Here is a 26,676-nt window from a genome sequence, read left to right as displayed (position 1 = left end):
TGAGGGAAGGAGGTTGTTGGCCAAGATCTTGCAATACATGGCCCCATCCATCCTCCCCTCAATATGGTGCAGTCATCCTGTCCCTTTTGCAGAAAAGAATCCCCAAAGAATGAAATTCAACACTACTGTTGTTTGCTCCTTGGGGTTTAAGGCCGGGTGTCTCTGTAAAGCACTTTGTGACAACTGCTGTTGTAAAAAGGGCTTTATAAATACATTTGATTGATTGATTGATGTTTCCACCTCCATGCTTCACAGTTGGGATGGTGTTCTTGGGGTTGTACTCATCCTTCTTCTTCCTCCAAACACGGCGAGTGGAGTTTAGACCAAAAAGCTCTATTTTTCTCTCATCAGACCACATGACCTTCTCCAATTCCTCCTCTGGATCATCCAGATGGTCATTGGCAAACTTCAGACGGGCCTGGACATGCGCTGGCTTGAGCAGGGGGACCTTGCGTGTGCTGCAGGATTTTAATCCATGACGTGTTACTAATGGTTTTCTTTGAGACTATGGTCCCAGCTCTCTTTAGGTCACCTTCCTCATGATCATTGATGCCCCACGAGGTGAGATCTTGCATGGAGCCCCAGACCGAGGGAGATTGACCGTCATCTTGAACTTCTTCCATTTTCTAATAATTGTGCCAACAATTGTTGCCTTCTCACCAAGCTGCTTGCCTATTGTCCTGTATCCCATCCCAGCCTTTGTGCAGGTCTACAATTTTATCCCTGATGTCCAGCTCTCTGGTCTTGGCCATTGTGGAGAGGTTGGAGTCTGTTTGATTGAGTGTGTGGACAGGTGTCTTTTATACAGGTAACGAGTTCAAACAGGTGCAGTTAATACAGGTAATGAGTAAAGAACATGAGGGCTTCTTAAAGAAAAACTAACATGTCTGTGAGAGGCGGAACTCTTACTGGTTGGTAGGTGATCAAATACTTATGTCATGCAATAAAATGCAAATTAATTATTTAAAAATCATACAATGTGATTTTCTGGATTTTTGTCTCTCATTTATTTTAGATTCAGTCACTCACAGTTGAAGAGTACCTATGATAAAATTACAGACCTCTACATTCTTCGTAAGTAGGAAAACCTGCAAAATCGGCAGTGTATCAAATACTTGTTCTCCCTACTGCATAAGGCTAAACAGTGTGGTTAAGCTTTAGTGCTCAGTCATAGGCACTTGAGAAGAGAAATGTTTTTAACCTGGATTTAAAAATGTATACGTTTGGGGCACGTCTAAGATATTCTGGTAGTTTCTTCCAGTGTTGTACATCATAAGTGCTAAACGCAGCTTCTCCGTGTTTAGTTTGGACTCTGGGCTCTACTAGCTGACCTGTGTTCATGGATCTAAGAGCCCTGCTCGGTTTATATTCTTCAAATATATCAGAAATGTATTCAGGTCCTAAATCATTCAGAGATTTATAAACTAAAAGCACCACTTTAAAATCTATTCTGTAACTGACTGGGAGCCAATGCAAATGACATTTAATTTACCCTTATGTTACATTTATTTGACCTATGGCCTGTCTGTGACCTTTCATGACCTCACATGCTACAAGAAGTGTGTGTGTGTGTGTTGTCAATAGTGGTATTTAGGTCCTGGTGTGTGTGTGTGTGTGTGTGTTGTCAATAGTGGTATTTAGGTCCTGGTGTGTGTGTGTGTGTGTGTGTAACTCACTGTGCCCGTTGTGGAAGTGCATCTTCTCCTCGTCAGGATCCTGCTTTGCCTTGCTGTAGCCACAGCGCCTGAGACAGACACACCATGTCGTATCACTGTTGTGTCATAGCAAACGCACAAACTAGCTCCATAAAGTAAAGCCTAAAGGCCCATCAACACTTTTTACACACACACACACACACACACAATCCTGCTCTCCCCATTGCACCAGTGTCTCTGACAAACACACACACAAGTGCTATAAAACATGGCCTATATACTGTTTTTACACTCTCTCTCCCTCTCTCTGTTCCCTATAATCTCCCCACACTCTCTCTCGCCCTTTCTTCTCCCGCTCTCTCTCTCTCTCTCTCTCTCTCTCTCTCTCTCTCTCTCTCTCTCACTCACTCTCCCCTTGTCTCTCGCTCTGTCTGTAGGAAAGGTCTGAATCATTTACATTTAAATACACATAAACACACCGTCCTGTATTGCAAAACCTTGGTGGCCCCTGGAGTCAGTCTTCCTCCCCATGAATGGTTATAAAAACACTGGTAATGGTGAACGGTCTGTTATAAAACACTGTTAATAGTGTTGTGCATAAAATGGTATGGATGAGTTTCCGTTAGCGGTTTATCACTATAAGCACAGAACAGGTTTGGCCCAAGGTTAGAACCTTGAGAGATTCATAGAAACCACCAGAGGTGTTGACAGTTGGACTTCAGATGTGACACATTGCAATTGGTTAGCGAAATAACTTTCAAACCAGGCTAGAAATTTCTCTAAGAACCCTATGTTATTGAGTCTATTTATTAAGGATGTGATGGTTGACAGAGTCAAAGGCTTTAACCAAAACAATAAAGACGACTGCACAGTACTGCTTTTTGTTTAAAGCAGAAACTGTCATTTTGGACCTTTTAGAGATGCTGGGTTGCAGTTATGACCTGCTCTATACCCTGACCGAACAACAGAGAGAACACAGCTATGACCTGCTCTCAACCCTGACTGAACTACAGAGAGAACACAGCCATGACCTGCTCTAAACACTGACTGAACCACAGTGAGAACACAGCCATGGCCAGCTCTATAACCTAAGTGATGTGTCCGATGTTGTTAAAAAATATAGTTTAAAGGGTTTAATTACAGTCTGTAAATTGAATTAGAGTATGACTTTAAATAGAGACGCAATGGAATACTGCTTAGTATTCATTTCACTGGAGTTGACCAGGGGTTGAGTTTGGCTGACACAGTGGAATACTGCTTAGTGTTCAATTCACTGGAGCTGACGAGGGGTTGAGTTTGGCTGACACAGTGGAATACTGCTTAGTGTTCAATTCACTGGAGCTGACCAGGGGTTGAATTTGGCTGACACAGTGGAATACTACTTAGTATTCATTTCACTGGAGCTGACCAGGGGTTGAGTTTGGCTGACACAGTGGAATACTGCTTAGTATTCATTTCACTGGAGCTGACCAGGGGTTGAGTTTGGCTGACACAGTGGAATACTGCTTAGTATTCATTTCACTGGAGCTGACCAGTGGTTGAGTTTGGCTGACACAGTGGAATACTGCTTAGTGTTCAATTCACTGGAGCTGACCAGGGGTTGAGTTTGGCTGACACACTGGAATTCAGCTTAGTGTTCAGTTCAATAGAGCTGATGAGGCAGTCACACAGAGTTCCAGTACGGATGCTCCACTCCACTACCCCTCCACCTTCTTCCATCCTGCAGTAAATGACCCTGTTACATCACACTTTATTGACTTATTAAACAGTTCTGTTTGCGTTTATATGTCTGTTTATATGTGAGTGTGTGTTTATGTTTCTGCTGAGCGTGTTTGTGTGTGTACGTGCTAGCGTGCATGTCAGCCCGTGTGTGTGTGAGAGCCGTCACGGTATATTGGTTTTCATTCCATGTCTATATGGCCATGTGACAATGAAGTCAGTCACTGTGCTGAAAGCATCCCTCCTGAGGAAAACACATTTCACATTACCCAGCAATGTTGCCTACACTTATTCACCACTGTCCATACATCTAAAAGCCTAGGATTGGTGTAGCCAGGGGCTACAGGAAGTTTTGCTTTCACATCCAAGGCTCAGCTGGGACTAACAAAGTGTTCAAATACCCCCCTGACACACACACACACACACACACTCAGAGTTGTATGCACTCCCACTAAGAGTGGATGGCCAGTGTTGAAAAAACACCAAAGGTCATGTGAAGGTCAGAGAGGGGTGAATATGGTGCTGATGGACAATTTCAATGAATGGATGTGGGCAGACATGTTTCTGCCACTTCCTCAGTCTCAAACCAAGCGTGCCGCACAAGCCCTGAAAAGTGAAGCCAAAACGTCTCGATCGCCCCCTGGTGAGTGGTCCCAGTATAGGTCATAAACCCCGCCCTCCCCATGTTATTCAATGGGACGCGAGACCAACTAAACAATGAAATTACCCTTCACATATATTTTTTCCGAAGCTGGTTTCTGTCATTTACTGTAGTTTGTATCACGCTAATGTAAATTCAAGAGTTTGTTTTTAAAATAAGTTGGTTTTTAGTTAGTTATTTAATGCTCTAAAAACGGTGGTGTGACGTCGTGATTCACAGCTGTGATTGACAGCTATCTGAGCCGAGGAGCCACTGAATCTTCGGAGGACTGAGGAGATTGGAACTTTACATTTAATCTATAAATTTCTATAATTTCACACGGACATAATGGGTTGTTCTGCAGTACATTGTGCTAACCGATGTGCTAACCGATCAGGAGAACCGTCTCCAACCAAGGTGCACAAACAGGAGAACCGTCTCCAACCAAGGTGCACAAACAGAACAGTCTCCAACCAAGGTACACAAACAGAACAGTCTCCAACCAAGTTGCACAAACAGGAGAACCGTCTCCAACCAAGGTGCACAAACAGAACCGTCTCCAACCAAGTTGCACAAACAGGAGAACCGTCTCCAACCAAGTGGCACAAACAGGAGAACCGTCTCCAACCAAGGTGCACAAACAGGAGAACCGTCTACAACCAAGGTGCACAAACAGGAGAACCGTCTCCAACCAAGGTGCACAAACAGGAGAACAGTCTCCAACCAAGGTGCACAAACAGGAGAACCGTCTCCAACCAAGGTGCACAAACAGGAGAACCTTCTCCAACCAAGGTGCACAAACAGGAGAACCGTCTCCAACCAAGGTGCACAAACAGGAGAACAGTCTCCAACCAAGGTGCACAAACAGAACAGTCTCCAACCAAGGTGCACAAACAGGAGAACAGTCTCCAACCAAGGTGCACAAACAGGAGAACAGTCTCCAACCAAGGTACACAAACAGGAGAACAGTCTCCAACCAAGGTACACAAACAGAACCGTCTCCACAGGAGGAGGGATGTTTACCCTTCAATATGCTTTGTGTGTGTTTGTGGGGGGTGAGGGGTCGTCTTAATTAAAGGCATGACTGATGCTGCCTTGCTCTCCAACAAAAATGCACAAACTTTCTAGTCTGGCAGCAATCGGAATGCTAATGTAGGCCTAAGGAATGATTTGTTTATTCAAATGTATTTGCCTATTCACGTATTTGCTTATTCATATTTCTTATCACATTGAGTTGGATTTAATGTGAATATTGAAATAGCTAAATATGAATAAAACAGTGACTATTTAAGTTTTTGTAGATGGAAACATGCATTATGTGTTGTTATTAAGTGCCCATTTGGATCTGATAGATAACATCCTGGTTAACCCCTCGGGATCTGACAAATAACATCTGAGTTAACCCCGTAGGGATCTGATAGATAACATCATGGTTAACATGGTAATAATAATTATAATAATCTCTTTTATTATAATTGTAACTAGCAAATCACTGTCCCTATCGAGACTGTGATGTGCTAGTTCTATCAGTCTGACTTGACTTTTTACTGTTATTGGCGAGAGACAGACAGGTAGACAGACAGGTAGACAGATAGACAGAACAGACTCTCACCTTCCACTGAGCAGGAAGCCAGTGACCAGGGCCAGCAGAATAACAGCCACAGTGATGCCGACAGCCACGATGGGGACCTGAGACTGATCGCTGGATGCGGCTACTACTGGAGCAGGACAACAAGCTGTTAGCAGCACACACACTTCAATCCAACATGACTGATAAACTTTGGTTTGGGGTCAGCAAAGGTTATGTGAATGCACTGCTGGACTTACAGTAAGGACTGGTCTCAAACTCAAAGCGTCGGCTGAACCCTCCATAGCCGGCCGATGTTCTGGCTCTTATCTGGAAGATGTAGACCGATGATGGCTTCAGAGCGTCAGCTAGGATCTCTGTCTCCTTGGACTTGATGATGGTGTAGCTGGTCTCCTGGTCCTAGAGTCACCCCAGAAGAGGGACACATCGATCAGTGTGTGTGCGTGTGTGCGTGCATGTGTATGTGTGTTTGTGTGTGTATGTGAGAGAGAGAGTGAGAGAGAGAGAGATATTTCCCTCTAGAAATTTCAGGAGGCTGTGTCCCCATTTTGTGTGTCTATGTGGCTATAAATGTGTGTGTGGGCCAACAATGAGGATCAGTTTCACAGGTCAGAAAAGACTCAAAGCTCTGTGGCATAATGTCAATTTTCCTCACATAAGTGGTCTGAATCTCATCCAGATCTAATGGTCTGAATGTTATCCTAACCCTCATCTAATGGTCTGAATCTCATCCTAACCCAGATCTAATGGTCTGAATCTCACCCTAACCCAGATCTAATGGTCTGAATCTCACCCTAACCCAGATCAAATGGTCTGAATCTCATCCTAACCCAGATCAAATGGTCTGAATCTCATCCTAACCCAGATCAAATGGTCTGAATCTCATCCTAACCCAGATCTAATGGTCTGAATCTCATCCTAACCCAGATCAAATGGTCTGAATCTCATCCTAACCCAGATCTACTGGTCGGAATCTCACCATAACCCAGATCTAAGAGAAGAGTGTTGATAAGCTGATGGGTATGTCGGCTCCAACCTTCTCTGAAATATATTTTGGAAAAGTAACATACAAGAGCTGTTGTCATAAAATGGGGAACTATATATGTTGGAATTTCATAGAACTACTGTCTTCTGAAGGTGGTTTGAGGTTGTTGGTGAGAAACTTTGTGGCGTATTTGAGGTAGTGAGAAAGTGTAGTTTGTAAAGCATTTTCAGTATGTTAGTTGGTTGTTTCAGGTTGTGTGGGTGTTTCCGGTTCTCCAGGTGTTTCAGGTTGTGTGGGTTTATCTGGTTGTATGGGTGTTTGTGGTTGTGTGGGTGTATCTGGTTGTGTGGGTGTATCTGGTTGTGTGGGTGTATCTGGTTGTATGGGTGTATCTGGTTGTATGGGTGTATCTGGTTGTGAGGGTGTCTTTGGCTGTGTATTTGTTTCAGGTTGTCTGCGTGTTTCAGGTTGTCTGCGTGTTTCAGGTTGTCTGGGTGTTTCAGGTTCTCCGGGGGTTTCAGATTGTGTGTGTTTATTTGGTAACTGTACCTTCTCAAAGTACTTTATCTCATACTCCAGGATGATGCCGTTGGGACGGTCTGGTTTCTGCCATGACAGGGAGATACTGTTCTTCCCAGACTTCCCTTTTCTCACCACACTCACTGGAGACGGAGCTAAAACAAAATCAACTACAAATCATACAGTCAATCTGCTTATAAATCACCAAGTTCTTTAGTTAACCTGCTTATAAGTTCATAGAGCAGCACAACAGCTTAGCAATGCAGACACTCTACTGTCATTGACTCTGTCTACAATCTACAAACATTATTCAGGTATATTGTACAGACACAAAGGTGTGTTATAACTTGTAGTAATGCCCTTAGATATTACACACAAACTAGCCTTGTTACTAGCAAACTGCTGTCTAGATTTGCTTTCCATAAGTATTATACTGAAAAGCTCTACATCAGTATTTGAAGCAGTGTTGAATTAATATTGTGTTGAAATAATTGATTGCATCCCAAATGACACCCTATTCCCTATCTAGTGCACTACTTTAGACCAGGACCCTATGGAGAGATGACACCCTATTCCCTATCTAGTGCACAACTTCTAACCAGGGCCCACAGATCAGTACCGTCAGGGAAAAATCCTTTGTTTGAAAGAGAGTGCCAAAGAGAACATCAGAGTGAATTAAACAAACATGAGAAGAAAACACAACTCTCAAGTCTTTCAGTCTTTAGAAAACAGATTAAACCATAGACATTTGAAAGTCTGTTCAGGAAGATAAAACAAATATTTTGTAATGTTATTAGTCCTGCTAATAATGCTGCTAATGCTGCTCGTGCTGCTCTTGCTGCTAGTGCTGCTCATGCTGCCAATGCTGCTCATGCTAGTCAGAGCATCATTGTTAAATGATAGACATTACTAGTTTAAAACATCATTGCGGACAAATTGCAATCCATTAATTGAACATGTTCTAGGAGGTGCTAGAGCGTAACGTGACACAACACGACTATCTTCAGACAGTGGTCCCCCCCGAGGACTCTCGATCACAATCGGAATAATGACAACAACAAGCATATTATCAACAAGGAGGACTTCTGGGTTGTAGTAAAATCACTATCCCTGCCTAAAACTATCACTACCTAACACTATCTCTACCTAACCCCTAACACTATCCCTACCTAACACTATCCCTACCTTAGCCCTAACACTGTCCCTACCTAACCCCTAACACTATCCCTACCTAACACTATCCCTACCTAACACTATCCCTACCTTAGCCCTAACACTATCCCTACCTAACACTATCCCTACCTAACACTATCCCTACCTAATCCCTAACACTATCCCTACCTAACACTATCCCTTACCTAACACCTTTTAAAACACCCATCATTAGGATAACAGGAAAACAGTCCATCTAAATGTGCCATGTTGAAATGAGAGCTGCTTCTCTGCTTCTTAGTGGAAGTGTTCCAGGGGAATGGTAAGATAAAGAGCTTTTAAGTAATACTATAATGCTCCCAGAGGAACCAGACATGATCGCTCTACTGGAACTATAGTACGTTTATATTTCAATAGCCTCAGCGAAAGGAGAGGAGAAAATAAACCCTTTTCCCTAAACAAAACAGTGGTAACTTTATCCCCTCTCTCTGTCCAGACTAAACTACAATCAGTCCTATCTTAAAAGCCTGAAATAGGATCCTCAGCTCTCCAATCTGGAGACAGCAGGGAGTGAGAGAGGCAAAGGAGAGAGGGACGCAGAGAGAGGGAGACAGAGGAGAGAGAGAGAGAGAGAGAGAGAGGAGAGAGGGACGCAGAGAGAGGGAGACAGAGGAGAGAGAGAGAGAGAGAGAGGAAAGAGGGACGCAGAGAGAGGGAGACAGAGGAGAGAGAGAGAGAGAGAGGAAAGAGGGACGCAGAGAGAGGGAGACAGAGGAGAGAGAGCGGTAGTGAAAGCCTGTAGTTTAGAGCAGGTTAGGACCAGACCACTTAACCAGTTGGGGGGGCAGGCAGGCTGGGCCATCAGGAGGCCCAGAGAACCACTGTGGAACAAGAGTATTGATCTCCTGAGTCAGACAAACAGTCAGTCAGTCAGACAGTTGATCTAGATGTGTAATGACAGGAAACTATAAAATCAAATCCAAACAAACCCAAACACCTGATGTTTTTATGACAAAATGCTATTGTTATTTCTAAACCCTCATGTCAAATACAGCAGCTACAAAGGAGTTTTACTGTAGTTTCCTCAACCCACAGGTTTAATTAGCCCTGCCACCTTTAGTTGCACTTCATGGCAGGTTCTTTATTCCAGGTTGATTAGCAGATGAAACACCTCAGTAACATGGTGACCGTGGCAACAGGAAGGAAGAGGAAGTAGCTATGACACAGTGTGATCACGCCATGTTCAGGGATGTGTTGGTGTGGTGTAAGGAGAAGAGCTTCTGAACCATGCATTAACGGCATACACTCACACACACACACACACACACACACACACACAGAGCAAGCGATAAACAGGATCAAGACACAAATATACCAAAACACAACATTGTATTGATTGAGACCAGGACACACACAAGTGATTGATCATCTATGAGTTCTCAGAGGAATTCTTATAATTCACATGACATCAGGCCCGTCACACGCATGTGATCAGGCTCTACCAGGCCTGGTCTGCAGCCATGTTCACTTTCTATTTGCCATCAGTCTTGTCTTCAACATGTGAAACACACAATCAGATGGATTCAGATTGGGTGAAGAACCTTCCACTTTTGGTCCCTGACAAACTCCGTGTTGGGAACAGTGTGTTGTTTCTGAGCAGACAAGATGTTCCGAATTCATCCTACAGCTGCCATCAGCAGTTACATCATCGATCAGAATCAACAGCATGTGTGTGTGTGTGCGTGCGTGTGTGTGTGCGTGTGCGTGTGTGTGTGCGCGTGTGTGTGTGTGTGTGTGTGTGTGTGTGTGTGTGTGTGTGTGTGTGTGTGTGAACCCTGAGAGTGGGTGTATGTTTCTGTGAACCCTGAGAGTGGGTGTATGTTTCTGTGTGTGAACCCTGAGAGTGGGTGTATGTTTCTGTGTGTGAACCCTGAGAGTGGGTGTATGTTTCTGTGAACCCTGAGAGTGGGTGTATGTTTCTGTGAACCCTGAGAGTGGGTGTATGTTTCTGTGTGTGAACCCTGAGAGTGGGTGTATGTTTCTGTGTGTGAACCCTGAGAGTGGGTGTATGTTTCTGTGTGTGAACCCTGAGAGTGGGTGTATGTTTCTGTGTGTGAACCCTGAGAGTGGGTGTATGTTTCTGTGTGTGAACCCTGAGAGTGGGTGTATGTTTCTGTGTGTGAACCCTGAGAGTGGACGTGTGTGAGAGTTTGAGAGCCTCTGTCTCTATGGAGAGCATGCTAAGAGCATGATGATAGCATGATAAGAGCATGATGATAGCATGATAAGAGCATGCTGAGAGCACATAGAGTGCACAAGACAGCATTTTGAGAGCATAATGAGAGCATGTTGAAAGTGCAGTGACAGTCTGCAGTGAGTATTTGTGTGGGGGACATCTCTGAGTTGTGGACTTCCTATGACATATGTCCCGACCAGACCAGGCATTATGGGTAATGATACATTACCCATAATGTAACTCAGCCAGGTAAATTACCCAGAATGCTCCTCAATCAGGTCAAAATCATTAAGACATTTATAGTAGATATTACATACCGTCAATTAGCTTTATTAATGTTATATTACATATAACACACTGTCCATTAGCTTTATTAATTTTAGATTAAATATTATACAGTGTCATTTAGCTGTATTCATGTTATATCTTAGCATAATATTACATACTGTCACTGACCTTATGTTACATGTTATATTATTATATATTATATAACATTATATTAAATACTGTCACTGACCTTATGTTACATATTATATTATTATATATTATATACCATATTATATTTCATGCTGTCACTGACCTTATGTTACATATTTTACTGACAGTAAAAAAAAAGTCCAGAACTAACTGCCCACCCCATGTTCACTACTGTAGCCAATGAGAGGACTAATCAAAGCTGAAATGGGAAGTTTCCTCATGGGACAATGGAGTGGCTCGGCTACATGTGGATAATTACCTCCTGTATTACTGGGCTGCATGTTGTAGGTCAGTCAGAAGTGGTTAAAATCAGCAGACGTCTGATCATTCAGCAGAAACAGCTGCTTTATTAAGCCCTCCCTACCCCCCCCCCCCACTCCCCTCTTTACTCCCCCCTTACTCCCCCCCACTCCCCTCTTTACTCCCCCCACTCCCCTCCCTACTCCCCCCTTACTCCCCCCCACTCCCTTCCCTACTCCCCCCCCACTCCCCTCTTTACTCCCCCCACTCCCCTCTTTACTCCCTCCCTACCCCCCCCCACTCCCCTCTTTACTCGCCCCACTCCCCTCTTTACTCCCTCCCTACCCCCCCCCACTCCCCTACCTACTCCCAATCCTACTCCCCTCCTTACTCCCCCCCCTACTCCCCTCCCTACTCCCCTCCTTACTCCCCCCAACCCCCTCCTTACTCCCCCCTTACTCCCCTCCCTACTCCCAATCCTACTCCCCTCCCCACTCCCAATCCTACTCCCCTCCCTACACCCTGGCTTTACTCCCCCCCCTACTCCCCTCCCTACTCCCCTCCCTACTCCCAATCCTACTCCCCTCCCTACTCCCAATCCTACTCCCCTCCCTACCCATCCTACTCCCGTATTCCCCACTTTACTCCTTACTCCCCATTAGCTTTACTTGTCTGTCTATTTTGGGAAATCACATTATGTATAGCAGTTCAGATATGATTCTGTGAGTAGAGGCCTAATCATCTGTTATTAATAGAGACACAATCTTATTCTGTTATTAGAGGCCCAATCATCTTAAGTTATTAGAGGCCCAATCATTTGTTAGTAATAGAGACACAATCATCTTTTATTAAAGGCCCAGTCCTCTTAATAGAGACCCAATCATCTTCTGTTATTAGAGGCCAAATCATCTGTTATTGCCCTGCCCTTGTATTTTACTTGGCAAAGAAGTCTTCAGACATTTAACTAGCATCCCATAGGATTGGTTTATCCTTGCAAGCAGCTTATTCAATTAGGAACACAATCTTATTCCCAGTACTAGACCGCATAAGACGAAGAGCAGGACAATCTTGGCGGTGATTCAACCAAGGCCTATTATGCTGTTGACCAGTGTTCAGCCGACAAGGCTCTTTTCCAAAGGCACCGACAACTTACATGGAGAAATCACTGCCCATGTCAGCACAATGTGTAAACTGCTTTTAAAAGTCTGTTAGTGCTTGTGATATTACACACCCTGTCCAAGGATTCTGAATATTAGGTTTGTTGCTCTGCTCTACATGGACTGCTGGCGTGAGACAGGGAATATAAGTGTTACTGTAATGCTCTGGTTAAGTTAACCAATTAAATACCTGTCTCTCTCCATGCATGTCGTGTCTTTTAGAAAAGAGAAATGCACTTAGGCCCAAAAAGCACTCTATTCCCTATAAAGTGCCCTATGTTTGACCTACATAGGTAATAGTGCTATTTGGGAGGCGGCCTATGTAGTCCCTGGGATGTCTGGGTCTCCTGGACTCACTACAAAGACTTCTGTTCTCTGTGTAACTGAAAGCCTGGCGCTGACGGACAGACTGGAATCACTGTTTCATGGGTCGGTTCTTCTATCGATTAGACCACTTTAAACACCTTCACACCCAGCCAGCTACACACACACACACACACACACTCTCTCTCTTCAAACACATTCACACCCAGCCAGCTACAAACACACACACACACACTCACTCTCTCTTCAAACACACACACACACACTCTCTTCAAACACATTCACACCCAGCCAGCTACAAACACACACACACACACTCACTCTCTCTTCAAACACACACACACACACTCTCTTCAAACACATTCACACCCAGCCAGCTACAAACACACATACACACACACTCTCTCTCTTCAAACACATTCACACCCAGCCAGCTACAAACACACACACACACACACACACACACACACACACTCTCTCTTCAAACACATTCACACCCAGCCAGCTACAAACACACACACACACACTCTCTCTCTTCAAACACGTTCACACCCAGTCAGCTACAAACTCACACACACATTCTCTTCAAACACATTCACACCCAGTCAGCTACAAACTCACACACACATTCTCTTCAAACACATTCACACACAGCCAGCTACAAACTCATACACACACTCTCTTCAAACACATTCATACAGAGCCAGCTACAAACACACACACAAACACACACTCTCATCAAACACATTCACACCCAGCCAGCCACAAACACACACACACACACTCTCTTCAAACACATTCACAACCATCCAGCTACAAACTCACAGACACACACACACTCTCTTCAAACACATTCGCACTCAGCCAGCCATAATCTCAAACACACACACACTCTTCAAACAGACCCACACGCACTTCAACAGGTCTTCTATCTGAGGCTGTTCACAGTGATCAGGCTCACTGATGAACTGCTAAATAGAAGGCATCAAAGCTTATTCAAGTTTTAAGTACTGTAATGACAAGTCAATACCAGCCTCTCCTCTACTGTCTTTATCAATACCAGCCTCTCCTCTACTGTCTTTATCAATACCAGCCTCTCCTCTACTGTCTTTATCAATACCAGCCTCTCCTCTACTGTCTTTATCAATACCATCCTCTCCTCTATTGTCTTTATCAATACCAGCCTCTCCTCTATTGTCTTTATCAATACCAGCCTCTCCTCTACTGTCTTTATCAATACCAGTCTCTCCTTTACTGTCTTTATCAATACCAGCCTCTCCTCTACTGTCTTTATCAATACCAGCCTCTCCTCTACTGACTTTATCAATACCAGCCTCTCCTCTACTGTTTTTATCAATACCAGCCTCTCCTCTACTGTCTTTATCAATACCAGCCTCTCCTCTACTGTTTTTATCAATATCAGGCTCTCCTCTACTGTCTTTATCAATATCAGGCTCTCCTCTACTGTCTTTATCAATACCAGCCTCTCCTCTACTGTCTTTATCAATACCAGCCTCTCCTCTACTGTCTTTATCAATACCAGCCTCTCCTCTACTGTCTTTATCAATACCAGCCTCTCCTCTACTGTTTTTATCAATACCAGCCTCTCCTCTACTGTCTTTATCAATACCAGCCTCTCCTCTATTGCCTTTATCAATACCAGCCTCTCCTCTATTGTCTTTATCAATACCAGCCTCTCCTCTATTGTCTTTATCAATACCAAATCTCTCTCCCCATTCTCTCTCTTCTACCACTCTACTCACTTTTCTTTCCTCCCTGATCTTTCTCCTCTCTATACTCTCCTTTGTCTTCTCTTTGCAGTTTCTCCTATCACGTTCTTCTTTCCGTTCTTCTTTCCTTTCTCCTCCTTGTCCACTCCTCTGTCCTTATCCCCTCATTCTGTCCAGAGGGCGGTGGAAGCCCCTGCCAGCTCTACAGAGTGATGTTACCAGGGTACGACAAAGCCATGGCTCAGAGACTAGATGGCAGCCGAGTGGATCTTTCCTCCTCTTCATCAGTAATTGGTTTATGTCTGCAGGGTAAGGTGTGATCTTCCTCTGGACAGAGGGCAGTATTCCCTGAATCACTTGGATAATGGCCAGTAGGACTGCAGATTCTTCAAGTGCATCTTTAGCTTTTCATTGTCTGTCTCTCTGTCTGTCCCGTTTCCCTGTCTGTCCTGTCTCTCTGTCTTTCCTGTCTCTCTGTCCATCTCGATATTGTGGTTGGTATTTTAACAATATGTGAAGAAAGGTATCCAGACCTTCCTGGTTCGCGGTGATGGTAATGTTTGCGTAATGTAAGTAATGCATAGAGACACACAGCTGACTAGTTTGCAGTGATTGTAATGTTTGCATAATGTAAATAATGCATAAAGACACACAGCTGACTAGTTTGCGGTGATGGTAATGTTTGCATAATGTAAGTAATGCATAGTGACACACAGCTAACCAGTTTGCGGTGATGGTAATGTTTGGATAATGTAAGTAATGCATAGAGACAAACAGCTGACTAGTTTGCGGTTGACAGCCTATAGATAATGGATAGAGACACTGACCTCACTGGTTAGCAGCAATGGTAATGTTTACAGCCTATAAATAATTTTCAGCAAACCTGACCCACCTGGGTGGCATATTATGGTTGTGTGTACAGTACCCATATATCATATAGATAATGTAGCCACAGACCTGCTTGGTTGGTGGTGACATTGAGAGAGACAAACTGTCTCCCGGGGTTGGTGAGCTCCGACACTCCGTTGATGGCCTCCACCTCAAAGGTGTAGTTGGTGTGGGCCAGCAGGTCCACCACCATGACCGAGTTGTCTCTGAGGCCACTGCGTTGTGGCAGGAATCGCACCGCGCTGCCACACTCCTCATACCGCCGGCTGTCCACGCTGATCTTACGGCAACGAATGTTGTAGCGGACGTCCTTCCTGCCCCCCGTCTCCTCGGGAACCGCCCACTCCAGGAACACTGACGTCTCGTTCACATTGGAGATTGCATTCCGAGGAGCAGACGGTGGCCCTGGAGGGACAATAATATGGATTTACAATACGTACCTGAGTAACATAGGAACTTTGTGGACACTATAACTAAGGGCCCACTGTGGGACAAACTGCACTCAACCAACTAAATGTACTTGTGTCATTGGTTTGAGGGCATCCACATGTCATTTAAAGACCAACTAAATGTACTTGTGTCATAGGTTTGAGGGCATCCACATGTCATTTAAAGACCAACTAAATGTACTTGTGTCATAGGTTTGAGGGCATCCACATGTCATTTAAAGACCAACTAAATCCACAACAGACCACCCAGGTAATTTACAGTTCATTTATATTAAATATATATTAAATAAGTTAGATAACATTTAGGCACCAATTATTTTTCAGTTAAATAAATAGGTCCCCCTTTGCTATAAAAAGATATCCTCTCATATCCAAGGATCATTTAATCCGTTATGCAGGCCAGACATCTAGTGAACAACGTCATGTATTTAGCTGTATTACATATGTGTGCAGGCCAGACATCTAGTGAACAACGTCATATTTAGCTGTATTACATACGTGTGCAGGCCAGACATCTAGTGAACAACGTCATGTATTTAGCTGTATTACATACGTGTGCAGGCCAGGCATCTAGTGAACAACGTCATATTTTGCTGTATTACATACGTGTGCAGGCCAGACATCTAGTGAACAACGTCATATTTAGCTGTATTACATACGTGTGCAGGCCATGTTTGGAGGGTCTGTGTCCGTCTTGTAGTAGCCTTCCTCACAGCTGCAGGACGTGGCACCCTGAACTCTGGTGAAACTGTGAGGGGGGCATTTACTGCAGGTCGGGTTCTGCAGCACCGACCGGAAGAAACCCAGTCTGCACTCTGGAGAGACAGAGAGACAGAGACACATGCTGTAAGACCGGTCAGGGACCACGTCTCTCTCGCATGGCCCTGGGCTGTGGCGTCCATGTCGTCACCTCAGAGACGTGGTTTTAACCAAAGACAGGTAACACTGTGTGGACATGGAATCACTGCGTGTCAATCAGCCCAGCGGAGGCTGGTGGATGTATTCCTGATTCCACAACGCTCCTGTGCACTGATCTCAGGGCACCTGATTCTGTAGAAATGATCCAGCCTGATAATCTATGGCCACGGCGCAGGAGGGAGAGGGGAGGCCGAGATGAAGATGGATAGAGGGGAAGAGGGATGGAGAGAGAGAGGGAGAAAGGGATAGATGGAGAGAGAGACAAGATGTCGACATGCTCAGCTGGAAAATACATTAATGCAGACAAATACATGAATTACATCTCCTCCGGAGAGGTAAATTACATCTGAGTGTCAGGAGATGAAGAGGGCAGCGCTATACACAGCATGATATGTTGATTCAACACACATTATCAGTTCTTTAAGGTTAAGTCCTCCTCTTGAAGAGAGGTTCAGTCCCTTCTGCATCAAACTAACACAGTACAGTGTATCCATATCAACATACACTCACCTAAAGGATTATTAGGAACACCTGTTCAATTTCTCATTAATGCAATAATCTAATCAACCAATCACATGGTAGTTGCTTCAATGCATTTAGGGGTGTGGTCCTGGTCAAGACAATCTCCTGAACTCCAAACTGAATGTCAGACTGGGAAAGAAAGGTGATTTAAGCAATTTTGAGCGTGGCATGGTTGTTGGTGCCAGACGGGCCGGTCTGAGTATTTCACAATCTGCTCAGTTACTGGGATTTTCACGCACAACCATTTCTAGGGTTTACAAAGAATGGTGTGAAAAGGGAAAAACATTTAGTATGTGGCAGTCCTGTGGGCGAAAAGGCCTTGTTGATGCTAGAGGTCAGAGGAGAATGAGCCGACTGATTCAAGCTGATAGAAGAGCAACTTTGACTGAAATAACCACTCGTTACAACAGAGGTATGCAGCAAGGCATTTGTGAAGCCACAACATGCACAACCTTGAGGCGGATGGGCTACAACAGCAGAAGACCCCACCGGGTACCACTCATCTCCACTACAAATAGGAAAAAGATGCTACAATTTGCACGAGCTCACCAAAATTGGACGGTTGAAGACTGGAAGAATGTTGCCTGGTCTGATGAGTCTCGATTTCTGTTGAGACATTCAGATGGTAGAGTCAGAATTTGGCGTAAACAGAATGAGAACATGGATCCATCATGCCTTGTTACCACTGTGCAGGCTGGTGGTGGTGGTGTAATGGTGTGGGGGATGTTTTCTTGGCACACTTTAGGCCCCTTAGTGCCAACTGGGCATGATTTAAATGCCACGGCCTACCTGAGCATTGTTTCTGACCATGTCCATCCCTTTATGACCACCATGTACCCATCCTCTGATGGCTACTTCCAGCAGGATAATGCACCATGTCACAAAGCTTGAATCATTTCAAATTGGTTTCTTGAACATGACAATGAGTTCACTGTACTGAAATGGCCCCCACAGTCACCAGATCTCAACCCAATAGAGCATCTTTGGGATGTGGTGGAACGGGAGCTTTGTGCCCTGGATGTGCATCCCACAAATCTCCATCAACTGCAAGGTGCTGTCCTATCAATATGGGCCAACATTTCTAAAGAATGCTTTCAGCACCTTGTTGAATCAATGCCACGTAGAATTATGGCAGTTCTGAAGGCTAAAGGGGGTCAAACACAGTATTAGTATGGTGTTCCTAATAATCCTTTAGGTGAGTGTATATAACACCAACTGCCCATGGTCGGTGGGGTTGGGTTATGGCATCGTGGTCAGTGGGGTTGGGGTACGGCATCGCGGTCAGTGGGGTTGGGGTACGGCATCGCGGTCAGTGGGGTTGGGGTACGGCATCGCAGTCAGTGGGGTTGGGGTACGGCATCGCAGTCAGTGGGGTTGGGGTACGGCATCGCAGTCGGTGGGGTTGGGGTACGGCATCGCAGTCAGTGGGGTTGGGGTACGGCATTGCAGTCGGTGGGGTTGGGGTACGGCATCGCAGTCAGTGGGGTTGGGGTACGGCATCGCGGTCAGTGGGGTTGGGGTACGGCATCGCAGTCAGTGGGGTTGGGGTACGGCATCGCAGTCAGTGGGGTTGGGGTATGGCATCGCAGTCGGTGGGGTTGGGGTATGGCATCGTGGTCGGTGGGGTATGGCATCGTGGTTGTTCGGACATGGTTGGTAATCTCTCAAGGTTCACAGGCAGTGGGGTGACTGAAAATAAAATACTTAGCCATGGCATTACCCTAAACGTCACCATGGCATTTCCCTAAACATCACCATGGCATTTCCCTAAACATCACCATGGCATTACCCTAAACATCACCATGGCATTTCCCTAAACATCACCATGGCATTACCCTAAACATCACCCTGGCATTACCCTAAACATTGCCATGGCATTACCCTAAAAGTAGCCATGGCATTACCCTAAACATTGCCATGGCATTTCCCTAAAAATCCCCATGGCATTAACATAAACATTGCCATGGAATTTTCCTAAACGTTGCCATGACATTACCCTAAACATCACTATGGCATTACCGTAAACATATCCATGGCATTTACCTAAACATCACCATGGCATTACCCTAAACATCAACCTGGCATTACCCTAAACATTGCCATGGCATTACCCTAAAAGTAGCCATGGCATTACCCTAAACATCGCCATGGCATTTCCCTAGAAATCCCCATGGCATTAACCTAAATATTGCCATGGAATTATCCTAAACGTTGCCATGGCATTACCCTAAACATCACCATGGCATTACCGTAAACATCTCCATGGCATTACCGTAAACATCGCCATTTCATTACCGTAAACATCTCCATGGCATTAACCTAAACGTCGCCATGGCATTTCCCTAAACATCACCATGGCATTACCCTAAACATCGCCGTGGCATTTCCCTAAACATCATCATGGCATTAACCTAAATGTCGCCATGGCATTACCGTTAACATCTCCATGGCATTTCCCTAAACATCTCCATGGCATTACCCTAAACGTCACCATGGCATTACCCTTAACATCGCTATTGGCAGCAGCCTTAACATCGTTATGGTAGCAACCTGATTCTCGGTATGGCACCACCCTGAACATTGCTATGGCAGCACCCTGAAATATATCATGGCAGCTCATCTTCCCCAGTCTGACACTGCCTGAGGACAACAGGTACAACTGATGCAAGTTCACAATACATGACCACAGCTCAGTATTTTCCCAGATCCCATCACTCTGTCTGTGGGTTTTATCTAATGGGACTCAATGTACCACAGACATAATGGACCCTCCACTAAATTATCCCAACTTTCTACGCTTTCAGCAACACAAGAAAACAACAAGGTAACAGAATCCATGTTTGATTACAATCTGATGTCCTCTCATTAATCAACAATGTCTGTATCCAAAACTACACCCTATATAGTGATATACTGGTATACTGGTAAACAGAAACAATCAAACCACGTCAATCCACCTGAAACCGCCACAAACTACTAAACCACCTCGAACCCTCCATAACCAGAAGACTACCTCAAACCACTTCATACCTCCTCAAACCCTTTAGTCAAAGAAGACCACCTTAAACTACATCAAAATAACTCGAACCCTCTACAATATACGCAGAAGACAACCTCAAACCACCTCAAAACATCTATTAGAAAAATACAACCTGGAACCCTCTCTATCAACAGAGGACCTAGTGGAGAGATCTGGCCCTACTCTGTTTTAACTCTGTTCTGTTTAGGGAATAATGGGGGACTTGGCACGTGACACGTCATTAGTCAAGTCCCTCAAACACGGCTGAACCCTGACCTCTCTGTAGACCAACTGGTTAGTGATGTTCTGACCGCTGTTTAGGGAACAGAGTGTTACTGTAAATAAGTGTATTTCCATGTAGAATACAGCATGGTGTTTTGTAAAAGAGATTCCCAACAACAGATTTTTTAAAAGGCCATATTACTGAAGTATTAAAGAAATTCAATAATTGGTTGTGTGACTAAGATAAAACACCCATCCAGTCCAGTTAGCCACAGACCATTTCTGTCTAGAGCCCCATCCAGTCTAGAGCCTGATCCAGAACAGAGCCCCATCCAGTCTAGAGACCAATCCAGTCCAGAGACCCAGGCAGCTCCAGACAGTTTTAGTCCCATGCCACACATCTTGCTCCATCCTCTGCCATTCAGAAAGACCAGCTTGCTGAGTTCATTTAAACAAGTTTTCGTGTTCACATGATCCATCTTCTGAGGTTATAAATCTGAGCAATATAGATCATGACAGGAAATGATCTAAAAATATATTTCTATACACTTGAATCAGCAGCGGTGAATGCCAAACAGCATTCTACATGTATGCAGCTGAGTAACATACTAAAGAAGTACACAGTGTTGTGAACAGAAGTACACTATGTAGTGAACAGAAGTACACTATGTAGTGAACAGAAGTACACTATGTAGTGAACAGGGAGCTATTTCCCAGGCCTCTATAATTCCCAGGAGTGTGAGCTGCTTTAGGTTGTTGGAACAGAGACCGGTAGTATTAGCCAATAAGAGATATTAATGAAGAATGAGGTAGAGAGATGCAGGGAGAGAGATTGAGAGAGATTGAGAGAGATGTAGGGAGAGAGGTAGAGAGATGAAGAGAGATGGAGAGAGATGTAGGGAGACAGGTAGAGAGATGAAGAGAGATAGAGGGAGAGAGGTAGAGAGATGAAGAGAGATAGAGGGAGAGAGGTAGAGAGATGAAGAGAGATAGAGGGAGAGAGGTAGAGAGATGAAGAGAGATGGAGAGAGAGAGGTAGAGAGATGGAGGGAGATAGAGGTAGAGAGAGAAATGTAGGAAAGAGACAAAAAGGCATGAGAAGAGATAAGTAGTGGTGTTATTGATGAAGTCAATGAAAACCTACAGTAAGTGTCCATATAAAATGATATACAGCTTCCCTCAGGGTTGGGAGGTGAGACAGGGATACAGCTTCCCTCAGGGTTTGGAGGTGAGACAGGGACGCAGCTTCCCTCAGGGTTTGGAGGTGAGACAGCGATTCTGCTTCCCTCAGGGTTGGAAGGTGAGACAGGGACGCAGCTTCCCTCAGGGTTTGGAGGTGAGACAGCGATTCTGCTTCCCTCAGGGTTGGAAGGTGAGACAGGGATACAGCTTCCCTCAGGGTTTGGAGGTGAGACAGGGACGCAGCTTCCCTCAGGGTTTGGAGGTGAGACAGCGATTCTGCTTCCCTCAGGGTTGGAAGGTGAGACAGCGATTCTGCTTCCCTCAGGGTTGGAAGGTGAGACAGGGATTCTGCTTCTCTCAGGGTTTGGAGGTGAGACAGGGATTCTGCTTCCCTCAGGGTTGGAAGGTGAGACAGGGATTCTGCTTCCCTCACTGTATCAGCATTACTGTATTGTATTTGTAAAGGACAAAATGGAAACATTTTAACTAAAGTATTTTCTTTCTGGATGTTCATGCTCTTGAGTGACATTCCTTTCAGCGTTGGTCATCTTTTGAAAATCATTTTAGGGAACAAAATATAGCCCATGCTGTGATAATTAGTTTAATTTTCCTTTTATTGTAAATACCGATTATAGGATCAACAAAGGGCTCAGACATAGTTTTTCACAATCCCTAAATCCAGTCAATAAGAATTATGGTTTTTTTCTAGAAAAAGCCTGAGAAGTAAGGAAACATAGTCTGAGATGTGAAACTCTCTGCCCAGGTCAGATACTGGATGCTGAGACAGACTGAACTTTCATCTCACTTTTACCTGAAACCTAACAAAAACAATACATTAAATATATATTTTCCTAATGGGGGATGGTAAAATGTGTCCGTAAAATGTGTTCACATTTTCCTTGTTTTAAAGTAAAACTTGTGCAAATAAACGAATACACAGTAACACACTCACATGTTTATCTCACAACACACACCTCATTGTTTATCTCACAACACACACCCAGCTCGTTGTTTATCTCACAACACACACCCAGCTCGTTGTTTATCTCACAACACACACCCACCTCGTTGTTTATCTCTGACGGGATAATGATGGTTTACTGAACACTATATCTGCCTAATTAAATTGGCACTTTAATATCTTAACCGTTTCCACTGTCACATTCAATTCACATGGTGTCCCACAGAAATCCTTCCATTTTCCATTCAACTGTACACCTCTGAGATGGCCTTGTCATGTCATGGACAGATTAGCGTGATGGAAGAAATACATCCCCTTTCCATTTCATTGTACAGCTCTTATGTGGATTCATCATGTCATTTAAAGATTAGGGTTATAGTGATTAAAGTTGGAGAGGAACAGAGAGACAGAGAAGATTTTCTTGTCTCCGTCTTTGGGGGGAGCATAGGTGGGGTGTTAGGATGGGGGGGGCACAAGGCCAGTGTAGCGGGGTGTTAAGATGGGGGGGCACAGGGCCAGTGTCACAAGGCTTTAGGATGGGGGGGCACAGGGCCAGTGTAGCGGGGTTTTAGGATGGGGGGGCACAGGGCCAGTGTAGCGGGGCTTTAGGATGGGGGGGGCACAGGGCCAATGTAGTGGGGCGTTGGGATGGGGGGGCACAGGGCCAGTGTAGCGGGGCTTTAGGATGGGGGGGCACAGGGCCAGTGTAGCGGGGCTTTAGGATGGGAGGGCACAGGGCCAGTGTAGCGGGGCTTTAGGATGGGGGGGGCACAGGGCCAATGTAGTGGGGCGTTGGGATGGGGGGGGCACAGGGCCAGTGTAGCGGGGCTTTAGGATGGGGGGGCACAGGGCCAGTGTCACAAGGCTTTAGGATGGGGGGGCACAGGGCCAGTGTAGCGGGGCTTTAGGGTGGGGGGGCACAGGGCCAGTGTCACAAGGCTTTAGGATGGGGGGGCACAGGGCCAGTGTAGCGGGGCTTTAGGATGGGGGGGGCACAGGGCCAGTGTAGCGGGGCTTTAGGATGGGGGGGCACAGGGCCAGTGTCACAAGGCTTTAGGGTGGGGGGGCACAGGGCCAGTGTCACAAGGCTTTAGGATGGGGGGGCACAGGGCCAGTGTAGCGGGGTTTTAGGATGGGAGGGGGCACAGGGCCAGTGTCACAAGGCTTTAGGATGGGGGGGCACAGGGCCAGTGTAGCGGGGCGTTAAAATGGGGGGCACAGGGCCAGTGTAGCGGGGGCATTAAGATGGGGGGGTGAGGGGGGGTGGAGGAGCTGGGCTTGATTCACCTTGACGGAACCTTGGTCTTCTGTCATGCAACATTACTCCTGAAAAATACCCTGTGAATTCATCTATCCCCCTGCACATGCACACAAACACACACACACACACAACATCTACAAACACTTTCTCCCTGTCTCTCTTAATGAATGTAGCGGCCCTGGCAGCCATGGGGTTCTACAGCCCCCCAGCTGATAGGCTCCTGGTAGCCGTGTTAGAGTGTGTATTTATCACAGGTCTGTCACGGCCAGGTGTCTCCCCAACATGCAAGCCTCCATCCATTCACTGGCCCTGTGTGAGGTGGTTAGCCAACACCTATTTATTTATTCTATAAAATACCACAGACAGACCATCAGGGAATATCCAATGTCACAGCAGACAAACCAAGTATTGGAAACTGATAAGAAAGAATCTTTAAAAATCTGGGAGCCATTTTAGAATCAATGAATCAATCGTTTTGTGTGTGAGAGTTTGTGTGTTGCATGTGTTAGTGTGTGTTGTTCGTCTGTTTTGTGTATATTGTTCATCTGTGTTGTGGGTGTTGTTCATCTGTGTTGTGTGTATTCTGTTTTGAGGTTCCCGAAAAACACTTGAGACCCATCTGCTCTGACAGTCTAACCCTAACCCAGGCTTACTGGATATACTAGTGTCTGTGTGTCGGTGTGTGTTTGTGTCTTGTGTGTCGGTGTGTGTTTGGGTCTGTGTGTGTTTGGGTCTGTGTGTCTGTGTGTCTTTGTGTCTGTGTGTGTGTGTCTGTCTATGCTTTGGTTTAGCAGATTGAATTAAGACCAGACATCCTCACAAGGATGGTAAAACAGGAAAATCTGCCCTCATTAGGGTTCTGCCAGTCCCCATAAGAAACATTTCAGTTTCCAGCTTAGATTAGGGTTAAATTGAGGTTATGGTCAAGATCAGGGTTGGGGAAAATCTTTTTTTTGTTTTCTAGTCCTGACAAGGATAGAAATACAGAGCTGAGTTTGCCTGTGTGTATAAAATGTCTGTGAGTATGTAAATCTAAGCTGTCCTTCATTGTATTGGTCCTGAGCAGCATTCCGGTGCTGTGGGTTTACTAACACCATTGTTGTGCGAGCAGCCTTAGATCATGGTGTTTCCCAGTGAACACAATGTTCAGGACAAAACCAGCAGCCACGCATTGTTGCATTCCTACTGAAGACACAATGTTAAACAGGTTTCGCACATAAAGGGTCATTTCCTGGATAAATAAAGGTTAAATAAAATATAATTGAAATGATGTAATTCCATGTGTACTATTTACATATGACTATTCTAACAGTGGGTACATGAGACTGGCCTCCTTGATTGACAGGTAATAATGTATTCTATTTACACTGTATATAAATATTGACTGTAGAGCCGTGGTGAAATGGTACCGGGCAATGTCATGTTTAATACGGAGGTTATGTGGCAAAACCTAAAATGCCCTTATTTGATTTCAGGAAAAGTACATTGTTCAGGGAGATAACTGCGGGTCATGCAAATGACTTATTAAATGGTCATTCCTTCTGCTTATCAGCAATTTCCCAGTCATGTGTGTTAATAGCAGTTCTTTCACATGTCACAGTAGAGGTTTGTGTGGAAGCCTCAGGTCACCTGGCCCCTATAGCAAAGCAATCGTTTTAATACCGATAGGATCTTAGTGGAAAATACATGCTTGGCCCCAAAATATATCATCAGCCAGCAAGCTTTCAACTGTAGAATATACCTCAGTCAATACCAGGACCCGATCCCCACCCAACACCTCAGTCAATACCAGGACCAGATCCACACCCAATGCCTCAGTCAATACCAGGACCAGATCCCCACCCAACGCCTCAGTCAATAACAGGACCAGATCCCCACCCAACACCTCGGTCAATACCAGGACCAGATCCCCACCCAACACCTCGGTCAATACCAGGACCAGATCCACACCCAATGCCTCAGTCAATACCAGGACCAGATCCCCACCCAACGCCTCGGTCAATACCAGGACCAGATCCACACCCAATGCCTCAGTCAATACCAGGACCAGATCCCCACCCAACGCCTCAGTCAATAACAGGACCAGATCCCCACCCAACACCTCAGACAATAACAGGACCAGATCCACACCCAATGCCTCAGTCAATACCAGGACCCGATCCCCACCCAACGCCTCAGTCAATACCAGGACCAGATCCCCACCCAACGCCTCAGTCAATACCAGGACCAGATCCACACCCAACACCTCAGTCAATACCAGGACCAGATCCGCACCCAACGCCTCAGTCAATACCAGGACCAGATCCCCACCCAACGCCTCAGTCAATACCAGGACCAGATCTCAGCCTCCTTCTCCATTTCCTCGGTCCTCCCCTGGTTATTGCACGGATCTTGGTTGTGTGAGGCTCAGTCGCTGAGGATATGCCGACTAGTTACAGACATACAGTCTCTCCAATGACAGGCTACACACACAACTCTCAGTACAACTCTTAGATCAGAGGTCTCAAAGCGGTTCCACGGAGGGCCGAGTGTCTGCAGGTTTTCGCTCTCACCTTGTACTTGATATATTAATGAGGTCACTAAATGGTTAGTTTCTACCCTCACCTGGTTGTTTAGGTCTGAACTTTTTTCCAATTTAAAAGGAAAAAAACTCAAACATGCAGAGACTCTGCCCTCTGTGGAACCAGTTTGACACCACTTCGTAGATCAGTAACCCTGGACAAACTCTGTCCTTATTCTGTAATTCTGTAATGTCAGTAATTCTGAAAAATGCTTTACAGTTCGTTTAGGTTCCTGCTCCCGTTTCACTGAACTGCTGCAAACCAAAATGTG

The 26,676-nt window shown here is 45.2% G+C and overlaps 1 protein-coding gene across 9 annotated transcripts in view; it reads right to left on the bottom strand.

Annotated features, from left to right (window-relative positions):
* The window catches only part of LOC105026671 (ephrin type-A receptor 5), a 56,123-nt gene that overhangs the window by 11,970 nt on the left and 17,477 nt on the right, over positions 1–26,676 (bottom strand). For 2 of the 9 annotated variants that reach the window (XM_034290063.1, XM_034290066.1), the window contains exons 4-10: positions 17,749–17,805; positions 16,419–16,574; positions 15,380–15,715; positions 7,137–7,276; positions 5,842–6,001; positions 5,627–5,732; positions 1,677–1,744 (exon numbers count right to left, since the gene is read on the bottom strand). In XM_034290063.1, coding sequence (XP_034145954.1) covers positions 1,677–1,744; positions 5,627–5,732; positions 5,842–6,001; positions 7,137–7,276; positions 15,380–15,715; positions 16,419–16,574; positions 17,749–17,805 — 1,023 coding nt within the window. The remainder of the gene's footprint in view (positions 1–1,676; positions 1,745–5,626; positions 5,733–5,841; positions 6,002–7,136; positions 7,277–15,379; positions 15,716–16,418; positions 16,575–17,748; positions 17,806–26,676) is intronic. The other 7 variants (XM_029116990.2, XM_013140245.4, XM_029116991.2 and 4 more) reach the window with 5 other exon arrangements.

Source organism: Esox lucius, chromosome 23 (assembly GCF_011004845.1).
Source record: "Esox lucius isolate fEsoLuc1 chromosome 23, fEsoLuc1.pri, whole genome shotgun sequence".
NCBI lineage: Eukaryota > Metazoa > Chordata > Actinopteri > Esociformes > Esocidae > Esox > Esox lucius.
Note: the sequence above shows the minus strand (reverse complement) of the source record. Positions and strands in the feature narration are given on the sequence as shown.